General features: G+C 60.3%; 2 protein-coding genes across 2 annotated transcripts in view; one reads left to right on the forward strand and one right to left on the reverse strand.

Moving 5' to 3' along the window:
- Window positions 1-473: 473 nt before the first annotated feature.
- On the reverse strand, window positions 474-15,556 carry LOC138101714 (upstream stimulatory factor 2-like). Its single transcript, XM_068999493.1, has 9 exons — window positions 15,535-15,556; window positions 14,151-14,266; window positions 12,865-12,960; window positions 11,174-11,303; window positions 9,299-9,392; window positions 8,505-8,563; window positions 6,939-7,033; window positions 5,470-5,598; window positions 474-621 (listed from the first exon to the last, which is right to left on the reverse strand). Exons 1-9 carry the CDS (start codon window positions 15,554-15,556, stop codon window positions 532-534), a joined length of 831 nt encoding a protein of 276 aa, XP_068855594.1. The 3' UTR covers window positions 474-531.
- A 289-nt stretch (window positions 15,557-15,845) lies between these two features.
- Window positions 15,846-17,382, forward strand: part of LOC138101717 (upstream stimulatory factor 2-like) — a 13,467-nt gene continuing 11,930 nt past the window's right edge. Inside the window, exon 1 of the mRNA XM_068999496.1 lies at window positions 15,846-15,860. Coding sequence (XP_068855597.1) covers window positions 15,846-15,860 — 15 coding nt within the window. The remainder of the gene's footprint in view (window positions 15,861-17,382) is intronic.

Below are 17,382 nucleotides of genomic sequence, written 5' to 3' on the forward strand. Positions count from 1 at the left end.
TTTTTTGGGGGGGTGGTTTTTTGGGGTTTTTTTTTGGGTGTTTTTTTTTGTTTGTTTTTCTTTTTTTGGGTGTTTTTTGTTGGTTTTTTTTTTGGGGGGGTGGTTTTTTTGGTTTTTTTTTTTTTTGGGTGTTTTTTTTTGTTTGGTTTTTTTTTTGGGGGGGTGTTTTTTTTGTTTTTTTTGGTTTTTTGGGTGGTTTTTTTTTTCGATTTTCTCGGGATTTTTCCGCTTTTTTTTCCCCCGGTTCCTGCCCCTCCCCCCCCCAAAAAAAACCCCCCCGAAAAGGGGGAGGGGAGAGAAGAACAACCCCCACCCCTCCCCCCACCCGCGCCATACGAAACAAAACGAGCGCAATCCGTTAATTACAATCACGGTAATTACAAACGGGAGAACGGGGGGGGGGGAGGGGGAAGGGGGGGGGAGGGGAGGGGCGGCGAGGAGGGGGTGACCCCGATATTGTGGGGGGGGGGGGGGAGGGAGGGGTGGGCAAGAGACCCCCTCCGACCCCTCCCCTCCCCCCCCCCCCAAAAATCACTGGGGGGTCCCCTCGGGGGTCCCGTCCAGCCCCCGCTGCTGCAGCTGCGCCCTCAGCACGGCGTTCTCGCTCTTCAGCTCCTCCATCTGCCCTCGGGGGCACCCCCGAAAATGTGGGGTGGGGTGGGGGGTCAGGCCGGGCTCACCCCCTCCCCACGATTCCCACGCTCGCCCCGCCCTTTTCCCGCTTTTTTTCCCCCCCCCCCACCCCGTTTCCCACCCCAAAATTTCCACCCGGGAATCCCCCCCTCACCCCCCCCCGAATTCTGCTGTTTCTACCCCGAATTCCCCCCAATTCCCCCATTTCCACCCCGAATTGCCCCAAATTCCCCCGTTTCCACCCCAAATTTCCCCATTTCCACCCCAAATTCCCCATTTCCACCCCAAATTCCCCCATTTCCACCCAAATTTCCCCATTTCCACCCCAAATTCCCCATTTCCACCCCAAATTCCCCATTTCCACCCCAAATTCCCCCATTTCCACCCAAATTTCCCCATTTCCACCCCAAATTCCCCCAAATTTTGCCGTTTCTACCCCGAATTCCCCCAAATTCCCCCATTTCCACCCCGAATTGCCCCAAATTCCCCCGTTTCCACCCCAAATTCCCCATTTCCACCCCAAATTCCCCATTTCCACCCCAAATGCCCCATTTCCACCGCAAATTCCCCATTTCCACCCCAAATTCCCCATTTCCACCCCAAATTCCCCATTTCCACCCCAAATTCCCCCATTTCCACCCAAATTTCCCCATTTCCACCCCAAATTCCCCCAAATTCTGCCGTTTCTACCCCGAATTCCCCCCAATTCCCCCATTTCCACCCCGGATTTCCCCAAATTCCCCCGTTTCCACCCCAAATTCCCCCATTTCCACCCAAATTTCCCCCGTTTCCACTCAAATTTCCCCAAATTCCCCATTTCCACCCCAAATTCCCCCATTTCCACCCAAATTTCCCATTTTTCCCCATTTCCACCCCAATTTCCCGTTTTTCCCCATTTCCACCCCAATTTCCCCCATTTCCACCCCAAATTCCCCCAAATTCTGCCGTTTCTACCCCAAATTCCCCCAAATTCCCCCATTTCCACCCCGAATTTCCCCAAATTCCCCCGTTCCCACCCTGTTTTCCCAATTTCACCCTGTTTTCCTCCAAATTCCCCCATTTCCACCCAAATTCCCCCATTTCCACCCCAAATTCCCCCCAATTCCCCCATTTCCACCCCGGATTTCCCGAAATTCCCTCGTTTCCACCCTGTTTTCCCAATTCCACCCTGTTTTCCCCCAAATTTCCCCCCGTTTCCACCCCAAATTCCCCCATTTTCCTCCATTGCCACCCAAATTTCCCCAAATCCCCCCATTTCCACCCAAATTTCCCCAAATTCCCCCGTTTCCACCCCAAATTCCCCCATTTCCACCCCAAATTCCCCCATTTCCACCCCAAATTCCCCCATTTCCACCCAAATTTCCCCATTTCCACCCCAAATTCCCCCAAATTCTGCCGTTTCTACCCCGAATTCCCCCAAATTCCCCCATTTCCACCCCGAATTGCCCCAAATTCCCCCGTTTCCACCCCAAATTCCCCATTTCCACCCCAAATTCCCCATTTCCACCCCAAATGCCCCATTTCCACCGCAAATTCCCCATTTCCACCCCAAATTCCCCATTTCCACCCCAAATTCCCCATTTCCACCCCAAATTCCCCCATTTCCACCCAAATTTCCCCATTTCCACCCCAAATTCCCCCAAATTCTGCCGTTTCTACCCCGAATTCCCCCAAATTCCCCCATTTCCACCCCAAATTCCCCCAAATTCCCCCGTTTCCACCCCAAATTCCCCATTTCCACCCCAAATTCCCCATTTCCACCCCAAATGCCCCATTTCCACCGCAAATTCCCCATTTCCACCCCAAATTTCCCCATTTCCACCCCAAATTCCCCATTTCCACCCCAAATTCCCCCATTTCCACCCAAATTTCCCCATTTCCACCCCAAATTCCCCCAAATTCTGCCGTTTCTACCCCGAATTCCCCCAAATTCCCCCATTTCCACCCCGAATTGCCCCAAATTCCCCCGTTTCCACCCCAAATTCCCCATTTCCACCCCAAATTCCCCATTTCCACCCCAAATGCCCCATTTCCACCGCAAATTCCCCATTTCCACCCCAAATTCCCCCATTTCCACCCCAAATGCCCCATTTCCACCCCAAATTCCCCCATTTCCACCCAAATTTCCCCATTTCCACCCCAAATTCCCCCAAATTCTGCCGTTTCTACCCCGAATTCCCCCCAATTCCCCCATTTCCACCCCGGATTTCCCCAAATTCCCCCGTTTCCACCCCAAATTCCCCCATTTCCACCCAAATTTCCCCCGTTTCCACTCAAATTTCCCCAAATTCCCCATTTCCACCCCAAATTCCCCCATTTCCACCCAAATTTCCCATTTTTCCCCATTTCCACCCCAATTTCCCGTTTTTCCCCATTTCCACCCCAATTTCCCCCGTTTCCACCCCAAATTCCCCCAAATTCTGCCGTTTCTACCCCGAATTCCCCCCAATTCCCCCATTTCCACCCCGAATTTCCCCAAATTCCCCCGTTTCCACCCCAAATTCCCCCATTTCCACCCAAATTTCCCCATTTCCACCCCAAATTCCCCCAAATTCTGCCGTTTCTACCCCGAATTCCCCCCAATTCCCCCATTTCCACCCCGAATTTCCCCAAATTCCCCCATTTCCACCCCAAATTCCCCCGTTTCCACCCCAAATTCCCCCATTTCCACCCCAAATTCCCCATTTCCACCCCAAATTCCCCCATTTCCACCCCAAATTCCCCATTTCCACCCCAAATTCCCCCATTTCCACCCCAAATTCCCCATTTCCACCCCCAATTCCCCCATTTCCACCCCAAATTCCCCCATTTCCACCCAAATTTCCCCATTTCCACCCCAAATTCCCCCAAATTCTGCCGTTTCTACCCCGAATTCCCCCCAATTCCCCCATTTCCACCCCGAATTTCCCCAAATTCCCCCGTTTCCACCCCAATTCCCCCATTTCCACCCCAAATTCCCCATTTCCACCCCAAATTCCCCCATTTCCACCCAAATTTCCCCATTTCCACCCCAAATTCCCCCAAATTCTGCCGTTTCTACCCCGAATTCCCCCCAATTCCCCCATTTCCACCCCGAATTTCCCCAAATTCCCCGTTTCCACCCCAAATTCCCCCATTTCCACCCCAAATTCCCCATTTCCACCCCAAATTCCCCCATTTCCACCCAAATTTCCCCATTTCCACCCCAAATTCCCCCAAATTCTGCCGTTTCTACCCCGAATTCCCCCCAATTCCCCCATTTCCACCCCGAATTCCCCCAAATTCTGTCGTTTCTACCCCAAATTCCCCCGTTTCCACCCAAATTTCCCCATTTCCACCCCAAATTCCCCCATTTCCACCCCAAATTCCCCCAAATTCCACCGTTTCTACCCCGAATTCCCCCCAATTCCCCCACTTCCACCCCAAATTTCCCCAAATTCCCCCGTTTCCACCCCAAATTCCCCATTTCCACCCCAAATTCCCCCATTTCCACCCCAAATTCCCCGTTTCCACCCCAAATTCCTCCATTTCCACCCCAAATTCCCCATTTCCACCCCAAATTCCCCCATTTCCACCCAAATTTCCCCATTTCCACCCCAAATTCCCCCAAATTCTGCCGTTTCTACCCCGAATTCCCCCCAATTCCCCCATTTCCACCCCGAATTCCCCCAAATTCTGCCGTTTCTACCCCAAATTCCCCCGTTTCCACCCAAATTTCCCCATTTCCACCCCAAATTCCCCCATTTCCACCCAAATTTCCCATTTTTCCCCATTTCCACCCCAATTTCCCGTTTTTCCCCATTTCCACCCCAATTTCCCCCATTTCCACCCCAAATTCCCCCAAATTCTGCCGTTTCTACCCCGAATTCCCCCCAATTCCCCCATTTCCACCCCGAATTTCCCCAAATTCCCCGTTTCCACCCCAAATTCCCCCATTTCCACCCCAAATTTCCCCATTTCCCCCCCAAATTCCCATTTTTCCCCATTTCCACCCCAAATTCTCCCAAATTTCACCATTTCCACCCCAAATCCCCCCATTTTCACCCCAAATTTCCCCAAATCTCCCCATTTCCACCCCAAATTCCCCCATTTTCCCCTTTTCCACCCAAATTCCCCCAATTTTCCCCCATTTCCACCCCAAATTCCCCCATTTCCCCCCAAATTCCCTCATTTCCACCCCAAATTCCCATTTTTGCCCATTTCCACCCCAAATTCTCCCAAATTTCACCATTTCCACCCCAAATCCCCCCATTTCCACCCCAAATTTCCCAAATCCCCCCATTTTCACCCCAAATTTCCCCAAATTCCCCCATTTCCACCCAAATTCCCCCAAATCCCCCATTTCCACCCCAAATTCCCCGAAATTCTCCATTTCCACCCCAAATTCTCCATTTCCACCCCAAATTCCCCAATTTCCCCCCATTTCCACCCCAAATTCTCCATTTCCACCCCAAATTTTCCAATTTCCCCCCATTTCCACCCCAAATTCCCCATTTCCACCCCAAATTTTCCAATTTTCCCCCACTTTCACCCCAAATTCCCCCATTCCCACCCCAAACCCCCCCCCCCCCCAATTTCCCCTTTTTTTTTTTTTTATCAATGAACCCCCGTGGGAATCCCGCGGGGTCCGGGGGGGCGTGCCCTATGCCCAAATAAGGACAAAGCCACGCCCACAAGGGGCGGGGCCTTCCCAGAGGGGGGCGTGGCTTCCCCATTCACGCCGCTCCCCCGGGGCCCTTCCGGGCGCCCCTTTTTAGGGCGATTTTTAGGGCGATTTTTGGGGCGATTTTTGGGGCGATTTTTGGGGTTTTCGGGGCGCGTCGAGGGCGGGGCCTGTCGCGACAGGGCGGGCGGTACCTGCTGTCGCAATAGGTCGTTGTCCATCTGCAGCCGCTCGGCTTCTTTGAAGGTTTCCTGCAGCCGCTGGTTGCTCTGGCGCAGCTCCCGCACGTAATCGCAGGCCTTGGACAGGATCCCGCCCTTGCTCTGCGGGACCCCTCCCCAAAATCAGCCGAGACCCCTCCCCAAAATCCACCTGGGACCCCCCCCCCGGAGTTCACCTGAGACACCCGAAATTAATGAAACCCCCCCCCCCCCGCCAAAAATCAGCTCGGAACCCCCCCAAAATCCTCCGATTTCCACCCAAACTTCCCCCCTAAATCCGCCGTTTGTCCCCCCTGAACTCATTCGGGAGGCCCCAAAATCCCTCAGTTTTACCCCAAAATCACCCCCAAACTCCTCCAGGATCCCCCAAACTCCCAAAATCCCCCCCAAAATCCCAAAATCTCCCACAAAATCCCCCAATTTCCCCCCAAATCCCCCCCCAAACCCCCTCCAGGACCCCCCAAAATCCCCAAATCTCCCCCAAAAATTCCTCCGATTTCCACCCAAACTTCCCCAAATCGCACCCGTTTGGTCTCCCCTGAACTCCTTCGGGAGCCCCCAAAATCCCTCAGTTTTACCCCAAAATCACCCCCAAACTCCTCCAGGACCCCCCAAACTCCCAAAATCCCCCCCAAATCCCCCCAAACCCCTCCTGACCCTCCAAAATCTCAAAATCTCCCCCAAAATCTCCCCCAAACTCCCCAAATCCCCCCCAAAATCCCCAAATCTCCCACAAAATCCCCCAATTTCCCCCCAAATCCCCCCCCAAACCCCCTCCAGGACCCCCCAAAATCCCCAAATCTCCCCCAAAATCCCAAAATCCCCCCCAAAATCCCCCAATTTCCCCCCCAAACCCCCTCAGGACCCCACAAAATCCCCAAATCTCCTCCAAAATCCCCCAATTTGCCCCCAAATCCCTCCCAAAACCCCTCCAGGACCCCCCAAACTTCCCAAATCTCCCCCAAACTCCCCAAATCTCCCCCAAAATCCCCCAATTTTCCCCCCAGATCCCCTCAGGCCCCCCCAAACTCCCCAAATCTCCCCCCAAAATCCCCAAATCTCCCCCAAATCCCCCAATTTCCCCCCCAAACCCCCTCAGGACCCCCCAAACTCCCAAAATCTCCCCCCAAACTCCCAAAATCTCCCCCCAAATCCCCTCAGGACCCCCCAAAATCCCCAAATCTCCCCCCAAACTCCCAAAATCTCCCCCCAAATCCCCTCAGGACCCCCCAAATCCCCCAATTCCCCCCCCAAACCCCTCCAGGACCCCCCAAAATCCCAACATCTCCCACAAAATCCCAAAATCTCCCCCAGAATCCCCCAATTTCCCCCCCAAACTCCCCAAATCTCCCCCCAAATCCCCCAATTTCCCCCCCAACCCCCCTCAGGACCCCCCTAAACCCCCAAATCTCCCCAAAATCCCCAAATCTGTGGCCGCTGACCGCGCCGGATTTGCCGCTCTCGGCGCCGCAGTCGGGGATGATCTTGGAGAGCTGCACGATCCAGTTGTTGATCTTGTCCCGGCGCCGGCGCTCCACTGCGGGCGGTTTGAGCCGGTTTGGACCGGTTTGGGGCCGGTTTGGGGCAGTTTGGGGCCGGTTCGAGCTGGTTTGGGGCCGGTTTGGGGCGGTTTGGGGCCGGTTTGGGGCAGTTTGGGGCCGGTTTGGGGCAGTTTGGGGCCGGTTTGAGGCCAGTTTGGGGTTGGTTTCAGCCAGTTTGGGACCGGTTCGAGCCGGTTTGGGGCCGGTTTGGGGCGGTTTGGAGCCGGTTTGGGGCAGTTTGGGGCCGGTTTGAGCTGGTTTGGGGCCGGTTTGGGGCGGTTTGGGGCCGGTTTGGGGCCAGTTCGAGCCGGTTTGGGGTGGTTTGGGGGCAGTTTGGCGCAGATTGGGGCCGGTTCGAGCTGGTTTGGGGCCGGTTTGGGGCAGTTTGGGACCGGTTCGAGCCGGTTTGGGGCCGGTTTGGGGCGGTTTGGGGCCGGTTTGGGGCAGTTTGGGGCCGGTTCGAGCCGGTTTGGGGTGGTTTGGGGTTGGTTTCAGCCAGTTTGAGACCGTTTGGGGCGGTTTGTGGGCAGTTTGGGGTGGTTTGGGGCCAGTTTGAGCCGGTTTGGGGTGGTTTAGGCCAGTTTGGGGCGGTTTGGGACCAGTTTGGGGGGGTTTGGGGTGGTTTGGGACCCGTTTGGGGTGGTTTGGGACCGGTTTGGGGTAGTTTGGGGCCGGTTTGGGGCGGTTTGGCGCAGATTGGGACCGGTTCGAGCTGGTTTGGGGCCGGTTTGGGGCAGTTTGGGGCCGGTTTGGGGCAGTTTGGGGCCAGTTCGAGCCGGTTTGGGGTGGTTTGGGGCCGGTTTGGGGCGGTTTGGCGCAGATTGGGGCCGGTTTGAGCCGGTTTGGGGCGGTTTGGGGCCGGTTTGGGGCAGTTTGGGGCCAGTTCGAGCCGGTTTGGGGTGGTTTGGGGCCAGTTTGGGGCGGTTTGGCGCAGATTTGGGCCGGTTTGAGCCGGTTTGGGGTGGTTTGGGGTTGGTCTCAGCCAGTTTGAGACGGTTTGAGCCGGTTTGGGGCGGTTTGGGGCCAGTTTGGGACCGGTTTGGGGCGGTTTGAGATGGTTTGAGCCGGTTTGGGGCAGTTTGGGGCCAGTTTGAGCCGATTTGAGGCTGGTTTGGGCCGGTTCGAGCCGGTTTGGGGCGGTTTGGGGCATTTTGGGGGCGTTGAGAAAAAATGGGGGAAAGATGGAAAAAAATCGGGGGCAGAAACGGGAAAAATTTGGGGGAATTTGGGGGAATTTGAGGGAATTTTGGGGCCATTTTGGGATCTTATCCCCGCTCAGGTGACTTTGGAGTCCTTCAGGCGCCCCCAGGTGTGCCCAGGTGTGCCCAGGTACCCCCCAGATGCCCCCCAGGTACCCCCCAGGTGCCCCCAGGTACCCCCCAGGTGCCCCCAGGTGCCCCCAGGTGTGCCCAGATGCCCCCAGGTGCCCCCAGGTGCCCCCCAGGTGCCCCCCAGGTGCCCCCTCACCCTCGTTGTGCTGCGCTCGCCGTCGCTCGTCCCGTGGCACCCGCGGCCCCTCCAGCTTCCTGCAGGGACAGGTGGGACCCAGGTGTACCCAGGTGTGCCCCAGGGGTGCCCAGGTGTGCCCCAGGTGTGCCCCAGGGGTGCCCAGGTGTGCCCCAGGGGTGCCCAGGTGTGCCCCAGGTGTGTGCCCAGGTGTGCCCAGGGGTGCCCAGGTGTGTGCCCAGGTGTGCCCAGGTGTGCCCAGGTGTGTGCCCAGGTGTGCCCCAGGTGTGCCCAGGTGTGCCCCAAGTGTGCCCAGGTGTGCCCAGGTGTGCCCCAGGTGTGCCCCAGGTGTGTGCTCAGGTGTGCCCCAGGGCTGCCCAGGTGTGCTCACTTCCCACCCAGGTGTGTGCCCAGGTGTGCCCCCAAATGCCCCCGTGATGTCTCCAGGTGTGCCCAGGTGGGTCCCAGATATCCCAGGTGCCCCCCAGGTGCCCTCAGCTCCCCCCAGGTGCCCCCCAGGTACCCCCAGGTGCCCCCCAGGTACCCCCAGGTGCCCCCAGGTGCCCTCAGCTCCCCCCAGGTGCCCCCAGCTCCCCCCAGGTACCCCGAGGTGCCCCCAGATGCCCCCAGGTGCCCCCAGGTACCCCCAGGTGCCCCCCAGGTGCCCCCAGCTCCCCCCAGCTCCCCCCAGGTGCCCCCAGCTCCCCCCAGGTGCCCCCAGGTGCCCCCCAGGTGCCCCCAGCTCCCCCCAGGTGCCCCCCAGGTGCCCCCAGGTGCCCCCAGGTGCCCCCCAGGTGCCCCCCAGGTGCACTCACGGTGAGTAGGGGTGGCCGTGGGGGGCGAGGCCTCGCGGGGCCCCTCCCCCCGCCTGGAGCACGTCCTGAGGGGTCATCATCACATAGAACTGCCCTGGGGGAGGGGACAGAGCTGGCACACACCTGGGCACACCTGGGCACACCTGGGCACGCACCTGGGCACCCACAGCACACGGGATCCCCCCCCAGCTGTGCCCAGGTGTGGCTTTTCCCCCCCCCCAGGTGTGCCCAGGTGCCCCCCATTCCCCCCCAGGTGTCTCCCAGCTGTGCCCAGGTGCCCTCAGGTGTGCCCCAGGTACCCCCCAGGGACCCCCCAGGTGCCCCCCAGGTCCTCCCAGCTCCCCCCAGGTGCCCCCCAGGTGCCCTCCAGCTGCCCCCAGCTGCCCCCCAGGTGCCCCCAGGTGCCCCCCAGGTGCCCCCAGGTGCCCCCCAAGTGCCCCCAGCTCCCCCCAGGTGCCCCCCATTCCCCCCCAGGTGCCCCCCAGGTGCCCCCAGGTGCCCCCAGGTGCCCCCAGCTCCCCCCAAGTGCCCCCAGGTGCCCCCCAGCTCCCCCCAGGTGCCCCCAGCTCCCCCCCAGGTGCCCCCCATTCCCCCCCAGATGCCCCCAGGTACCCCCAGCTCCCCCCAGGTGCCCCCCAGCTCCCCCCAAGTGCCCCCAGGTACCCCCAGGTGCCCCCCAGCTGCCCCCAGGTGTGCCCCATTCCCCCCCAGGTACCCCCAGGTGCCTCCAGCTCCCCCCAGGTGCCCCCCAGGTGCCCCCAGGTACCCCCAGGTGCCCCCAGGTGCCCCCAAGTGCCCCCAGCTCCCCCCAGCTCCCCCCCAGGTGCCCTCCAGGTACCCCCCAGCTGCCCCCAGGTGCCCCCCAGGTGTGCCCAGGTGCCCCCAGGTACCCCCCAGGTACCCCCAGGTGCCCCCCAGGTGTGCCCAGGTGCCCCCCAGGTACCCCCCAGGTGCCCCCCAGCTCCCCCCAGGTGCCCCCAGGTACCCCCCAGGTACCCCCCAGCTCCCCCCAGCTCCCCCCAGGTGCCCCCAGGTGCCCCCAGGTACCCCCCAGCTCCCCCCAGGTGCCCCCCAGGTGCCCCCAGGTGCCCCCAGGTGCCCCCAGGTGCCCCCCAGGTGCCCCCAGGTGCCCCCAGCTGCCCCCCAGCTGCCCCCCAGCTGCCCCCAGGTGCCCCCAGCTCCCCCCAGGTGCCCCCAGCTCCCCCCAAGTGCCCCCCAGGTGCCCCAAGGTGCCCCCAGGTGCCCCCAGGTGCCCCCAGGTACCCCCAGCTCCCCCCAGCTGCCCCCAGCTGCCCCCAGCTCCCCCCAGGTGCCCCCAGCTCCCCCCAAGTGCCCCCCAGATGCCCCCCAGGTGCCCCCCAGGTGTCCCCAGGTGCCCCCCAGCTCCCCCCAAGTGCCCCCAGCTGCCCCCAGGTGCCCCCAGCTCCCCCCAAGTGCCCCCCAGGTGCCCCAAGGTGCCCCCAGGTGCCCCCAGGTGCCCCCCAGGTGCCCCCCAGGTGCCCCCAGGTACCCCCAGCTCCCCCCAGGTGCCCCCAGCTGCCCCCAGCTCCCCCCAGGTGCCCCCAGCTCCCCCCAAGTGCCCCCAGCTGCCCCCAGGTGCCCCCAGCTCCCCCCAGGTGCCCCCAGCTCCCCCCAAGTGCCCCCCAGGTGCCCCAAGGTGCCCCCAGGTGCCCCCAGGTGCCCCCCAGGTGCCCCCCAGGTGCCCCCAGGTACCCCCAGCTCCCCCCAGGTGCCTCCAGCTCCCCCCAGGTGCCCCCAGGTGCCCCCCAGGTGCCCCCAGTTGCCCCCAGTTGCCCCCAGGTGCCCCCAGGTGCCCCCAGGTGCCCCCCAGGTGCCCCCAGGTGCCCCCCAGGTGCCCCCCAGGTGCCCCCTTACCTCCTGCCTGCCCCAGGGCGGGGTCGGCCTGCAGAGCCACCGCCCCCTCCCCCCCCCAGGTGAGCCGGGCCTCGGCCCCGCCCTCGCTGCCGGGGCTGCCCCCGTTGCTGAAGGGGTTCTGCAGCACGGCCTGGGGGGAGGGGCGGCACCTCAGACCCCCTGAGACCCCCCCAAAAACCCCCAGAGACCCCCCAGGGACCCACAGGGACCCCCGAGCCTGGGAGACCCCCAGAGACCCCCCAAAAACCCCAAAAACCGCCAGGGACCCCCCAGGGACCCCCCAGGAACCCCCGAGCCCGGGAGACCCCCAGGGACCCCCCAAAAACCCCAAAAACCGCCAGGGACCCCCCAGGGACCCACAGGGACCCCCGAGCCTGGGAGACCCCCCAAAAACCCCCAGAGACCCCCAGGGACACCCAAAAACCCCCAGAGACCCCCCCAAAAACCCCCAGGACCCCCCGAGCCCGGGAGACCCCCAGAGACTCCCCAAAAACCCCCAGGGACCCCCCAGGAACCCCCGAGCCCGGGAGACCCCCCAAAAACCCCCAGGGACCCCCAAAGACACCCAAAAACCTCCAGAGACCCCCCCAGGGACCCCCCAAAAACCCCCAGGGACCCCCGAGCCCGGGAGACCCCCAGAGACCCCCCCAAAAACCCCCAGGGACTCCCCAGGGAACCCCCGAGCCCGGGAGACCCCCCAAAAACCTCCAGGGACCCCCAGGGACACCCAAAAACCTCCAGAGACCCCCCCAGGGACCCCCAAAAACCCCCCGAGACTCCCCCAAAAACCCCCAGAGACCCCCAGGAACCCCCGAGCTCGGGAGACCCCAAAATCCCCACTGAAACCCCCCCAAAAACCCCCTGAGGCCTCCAGGGACCCCCCAAAACCCCCGAGCCTGGGAGACCCCGAAATCCCCACTGGGACCCCCCAAAAACTCACCTGGGACCCACCTGGGACCCCCAAACCTCACCTGGGACCCCCCAAACCTCACCTGGGACCCCCAAACCTCACCTGGGACCCCCCAAACCCCACCTGGGACCCCCCAAACCTCACCTGGGACCCCCAAACCTCACCTGGGACCCCCCAAACCCCACCTGGGACCCCCCAAACCCCACCTGGGACCCCCCAAGACCCCCCAAAACCCCTCCCCACACACCTGAACCCCACCTGGGACCCCCCAAACCCCACCTGGGACCCCCCAAACCCCACCTGGGACCCACCTGGGACCCCCAAACCCCACCTGGGACCCCCAAACCTCACCTGGGACCCCCCAAACCTCACCTGGGACCCCCCAAACCCCACCTGGGACCCCCCAAACCTCACCTGGGACCCCCCAAACCTCACCTGGGACCCACCTGGGACCCCCCAAACCCCACCTGGGACCCCCCAAACCCCACCTGGGACCCCCCAAACCTCACTTAGGACCCCCCAAACCTCACCTGGGACCCCCAAACCTCACCTGGGTCCCCCCAAACCCCACCTGGGACCCCCCAAGACCCCCCAAAACCCCTCCCCACACACCTGAACCCTACCCAGGGACCCCCCAAACCCCACCCGGGACCCCCCAAACCCCACCTGGGACCCCCCAAACCCCACCTGGGACCCCCCAAACCTCACCTGGGACCCCCAAACCCCACCTGAGCCCCCCCAAACCCCACCTGAGCCCCCCCCAGGCCCCCCGCCCCCTCACCTGGGGGGTCCCGGCGAAGGTGGACACGACGCTGACGGCGGCGCCCTCGGGGCCATCGAGCGGCGCCTCCGTCACCTGCACCACCCTGTAGGTCACCTGGGGGGCACAGGGGGGCACCTGAGGGCACCTGAGGGCACCTGAGGGGCACCTGAGGGCACCTGGGGGCACCTGGGGGGAGCTGGGGGCACCTGGGGGGCACCTGGGGGCACCTGGAGGGGACCTGAGGGCACCTGGAGGGGACCTGGGGGCACCTGAGGGCACCTGGCGGGGTCACGGTGCCAGGGACACCCCCGGTGGCCCCACCCTGGGGACCCTCCTGGTCACCCCAGGTGTGCCCCAGGTGCCCCCAGATGTGTCCTCAGCCCCTCCAGGTGTGCCCCAGGTGTGCCCAGGTGCCCCCAAGTGTGTCCCAGGTGCCCCTAGGTGTGCCCAGATGTGTCCCCAGCCCCTCCAGGTGTGCCCCAGGGGTGCCCAGGTGCCCCCAGGTGTGCCCAGGTGTGTCCCCAACCCCTCCAGCTGCCCCCACGGGTGCCCAGATGTGTCCCAGGTGCCCCCAGAGGTGTCCCCAGCCCCTCCAGGTGCCCCTAGATATGCCCAGGTGTGTCTCCAGCCCCTCCAGGTGTGTCCCAGGTGCCCCCAGATATGCCCAGGTGTGTCCCCAGCCCCTCGAGGTGCCCCCAGGTGCCCCCAGGTGTGTCCCCAGCCCTTCCAGGTGTGCCCAGATGTCTCCTCAGGCCTTCCAGGTGCACCCAGATGTACCCAGGTGTATCCCAGGTGTGCCCAGGTGCCTCCAGGTGTGTCCCAGGTGCCCCTAGGTGTGCCCAGATGTGTCCCCAGCCCCTCGAGGTGCCCCCAGGCGCCCCCAGGTGCGTTCCCTGCCCTCCCAGGTGCCCCCAGGTGCCCCCAGGTGCATTCCCTGCCCTCCCAGGTGCGTTACCTGCCCGCCCAGGTGCCCCCAGGTGCCTCCAGGTGCGTTACCTGCCCGCCCAGGTGCCCCCAGGTGCGTTCCCTGCCCTCCCAAGTGCGTTCCCTGCCCTCCCAGGTGCCCCCAGGTGCCCCCAGGTGCCCCCAGGTGCCCCCAGGTGCGTTCCCTGCCCGCCCAGGTGCCCCCAGGTGCGTTCCCTGCCCTCCCAGGTGCCCCCAGGTGCCCCCAGGTGCCCCCAGGTGCGTTACCTGCCCGCCCAGGTGCCCCCAGGTGCCCCCAGGTGCGTTCCCTGCCCGCCCAGGTGCCCCCAGGTGCCCCCAGGTGCGTTACCTGCCCGCCCAGGTGCCCCCAGGTGCGTTACCTGCCCGCCGTTGCTCTCGCTCCGGAACTGGTACTGGAGCCCCCCCTCAGCGAAGGCCCCGGGGGGTCCCGGGACGGCGGCGACAGCAACGGAGCCCTCCCCTGCAGCCCCCTCCCCTGCGGGACCCCGAGCCACGGGTCAGCCCCAAAACAGCCCAAAATGGCCCCAAAAACAGCCCCAAAACAGCCCCAAAATAGCCCCAAAAATGGCCCCCAAAACAGCCCCAAAACCGCCCCAAAATAGCCCAAAATGGCCCCAAAAACCAGCACCAAATCAGCCCCAAAACAGCCCCAAACTGTCCCAAAACAACCCAAAACTGTCCCAAAACAGCCCAAAATAGCCCCAAAACAGCCCCAAAATCAGCCCCAAAACCATCACAAAACAGCCCCAAAACAGCCCCAAAACCAGCACCAAATCAGCCCCAAAACCGCCCCAAAATAGCCCCAAAAATGGCCCCAAAACAGCCCCAAAACCAGCACCAAATCAGCCCCAAAATAGCCCTAAAAATGGCCCCAAAACTGCCCCAAAACCAGCCCCAAAAGAGCCCAAAATGGCCCCAAAAACAGCGCCAAAACAGCCCCAAAATAGCCCCAAAAGAGCCCAAAATGGCCCCAAAAACAGCGCCAAAACCATCCCAAAATAGCCCAAAATGGCCCCAAAAACCAGCACCAAAACAGCCCCAAAATAGCCCCAAAAACGGCCCCAAAAACAGCCCCAAAGCCATCCCAAAACAGCCCCAAAACCAGCACCAAAACAGCCCCAAAACAGCCCCAAACTGTCCCAAAACAACCCAAAACTGTCCCAAAACAGCCCAAAATAGCCCCAAAACAGCCCCAAAATCAGCCCCAAAACCATCACAAAACAGCCCCAAAACCGCCCCAAAACCAGCACCAAATCAGCCCCAAAACCGCCCCAAAATAGCCCCAAAAATGGCCCCCAAAACAGCCCCAAAGCCATCCCAAAACAGCCCCAAAACCGCCCCAAAATAGCCCCAAAAATGGCCCCAAAAACAGCCCCAAAACCATCCCAAAACAGCCCCAAAACCAGCACCAAAACAGCCCCAAAACTGCCCCAAAACAGCCCCAAACTGTCCCAAAACAGCCCAAAATAGCCCCAAAACAGCCCCAAAATCAGCCCCAAAACCAGCACCAAATCAGCCCCAAAACTGCCCCAAAATAGCCCCAAAAATGGCCCCCAAAACAGCCCCAAAGCCATCCCAAAACAGCACCAAAACCGCCCCAAAACAGCCCCAAAAATGACCCCCAAAACAGCCCCAAACGGCCCCAAAACCAGCCCCAAAACAGCCCCAAAACGGCCCCAAAAGAGCCCCAAACCGGCCCCAAAACCAGTGCCAAAATAGCCCCAAAATAGCCCTAAAAATGACCCCAAAACTGCCCCAAAACCATCCCAAAACGGCCCCAAAACAGCCCTAAAAATGACCCCAAAAGGCCCCAAAACAGCCACAGAAATGGCCCCAAAATGGCCCCAAAACAGCCCTAAAAATGACCCCAAAACAGCCCCAAACTGGCCCCAAAACCAGCACCAGAACTGCCCCAAAACAGCCCTAAATTTACCCCAAAATAGCCCTAAAAATGGCCCCAAAACCGGCCCCAAAATAGCCTGAAAACAGCCCGAAAAACAGCCCCAAAACCAGCACCAAAACAGCCCCAAAATAGCCACAAAATGAGCACCAAAATGGCCCCAAAACCAGTATGAAAATAGCCCCAAAATAACCCTAAAGTAGCCCCAAAACAGCCCCAAACGGCCCCAAACAGCCCTAAAAATGGCCCCAAAATGGCCCCAAAACACCCACAAAGATGGCCCCAAAATGGCCCCAAAACCAGCGCCAAAATGGCCCCAAAATAACCCAAAATAGCCCCAAAACACCCACAAAGATGGCCCCAAAACCGCCCCAAAACCAGCCCCAAAACAGGCACTAAAATAGGCACAAAACAGCCCAAAAAAGGCACAAAACTCGTGCCAAAGTAGCCCTAAAAACAGCCCCAAAATAGCCCTAAAAATGGCCCCAAAACAGCCTCAAAATAGCCGTAAAAATGGCCCAAAAATAACCCCAAACGGCCCCAAAACCAGCGCCAAAATAGTCCTAAAAATGGCCCCTAAACAGCCACAAAAACGGCCCCAAAATAGCCCTAAAACAGCCCTAAAAATGGCCCAAAACAGCCCCAAAAATGGCCCCAAACCAACCCCAAAACAGCCCAAAAATAGCCCTAAAAAGGGCCCCAAAACCAGCGCAAAAATAGCCCTAAAATGGCCCCAAAACAGCTCTAAAAGTGGCCCCAAAACAGCCCAAAAATAGCCCTAAAAATGGTCTCAAAACACCCCCAAAAATGGCCCCAAACCAGCCCCAAAATGGCCCTAAAAATGGCCCCAAAATAACCCCAAAACCGCCCCAAACCAGCCCCAAAATAGGCCTAAAAGTGGCCCAAAAACGGCCCCAAAACAGCCACAAAACCGCACCAAAATAATCCAAAAATAGGCCTAAAATGGCTCCAAAATAGGCCTAAAATAGCCCTAAAACCAGCCCCAAAACGGCCCCAAAACAGCCCCCAAAATGGCACCAAAATGGCGCCAAAACAGCCCAAAAATAGCCCTAAAAATGGCCCCAAAATCGCCCTAAAAGTGGCCCCAAAACGGCCCTAAAAGGGCCCCAAAAGAGCCACAGAAATGGCCCCAAAACGGCCCCAAAACAGCCCAAAAATAGCCCCAAAGATGGCCCCAAAATAGCCCCAAAAAACAGCGCAAAAATAGCCCTAAAATAGCTCCAAAACAACTCTAAAAATGGCCCAAAACCAGCCCAAAAATAGCCCTAAAAATGGCCCCAAAATAGCCCCAAACCAGCCCAAAATAGGCCTAAAAGTGGCCCAAAACCAGCCCCAAAAACGCCCCAAAACAGCCCAAAAATAGGCCCTAAAAATGGCCCCAAAACAGCCCCAAAATGGCGCCAAAATAGCCCCAAAACTGCCTCAAAATAGCCCTAAAAATGGCCCCAAAATTGCCCTAAAAGTGGCCCCAAAATAACCACAAAAATGGCCCCAAAATAGCCCCAAAACCAGCACCAAAACAGCCCCAAAAGTGGCTCTAAAATAACCCGAAATAGCCCCAAAATAGCCCTAAAAATACCCCCAAAAATGGTCCCAAAACAGCCCCAAAATAGCCCTAAAAATAGCCCTAAAATAACCCAAAATAGCCCAAAAATAGCCCTAAAAATAGC

Source organism: Aphelocoma coerulescens, unplaced genomic scaffold, assembly GCF_041296385.1.
Source record: "Aphelocoma coerulescens isolate FSJ_1873_10779 unplaced genomic scaffold, UR_Acoe_1.0 HiC_scaffold_441, whole genome shotgun sequence".
Taxonomy (NCBI): domain Eukaryota; kingdom Metazoa; phylum Chordata; class Aves; order Passeriformes; family Corvidae; genus Aphelocoma; species Aphelocoma coerulescens.

What these genes read in the sequence shown, in the direction of transcription:
- LOC138101714 (XM_068999493.1), bottom strand. Translation starts at nt 15,556, where the DNA reads ATGGTTTTGGGGCAGTTTTGGG. An exon ending in GGTTTTGGGGCAGTTTTGGG is followed by an intron (nt 14,267 to 15,534) that starts GTCATTTTTAGG and finishes GGGGTCCCGCAG; the next exon opens with GGGAGGGGGCTGCAGGGGAG. An exon ending in ACGACCTATTGCGACAGCAG is followed by an intron (nt 622 to 5,469) that starts GTACCGCCCGCC and finishes CCCCGAGGGCAG; the next exon opens with ATGGAGGAGCTGAAGAGCGA.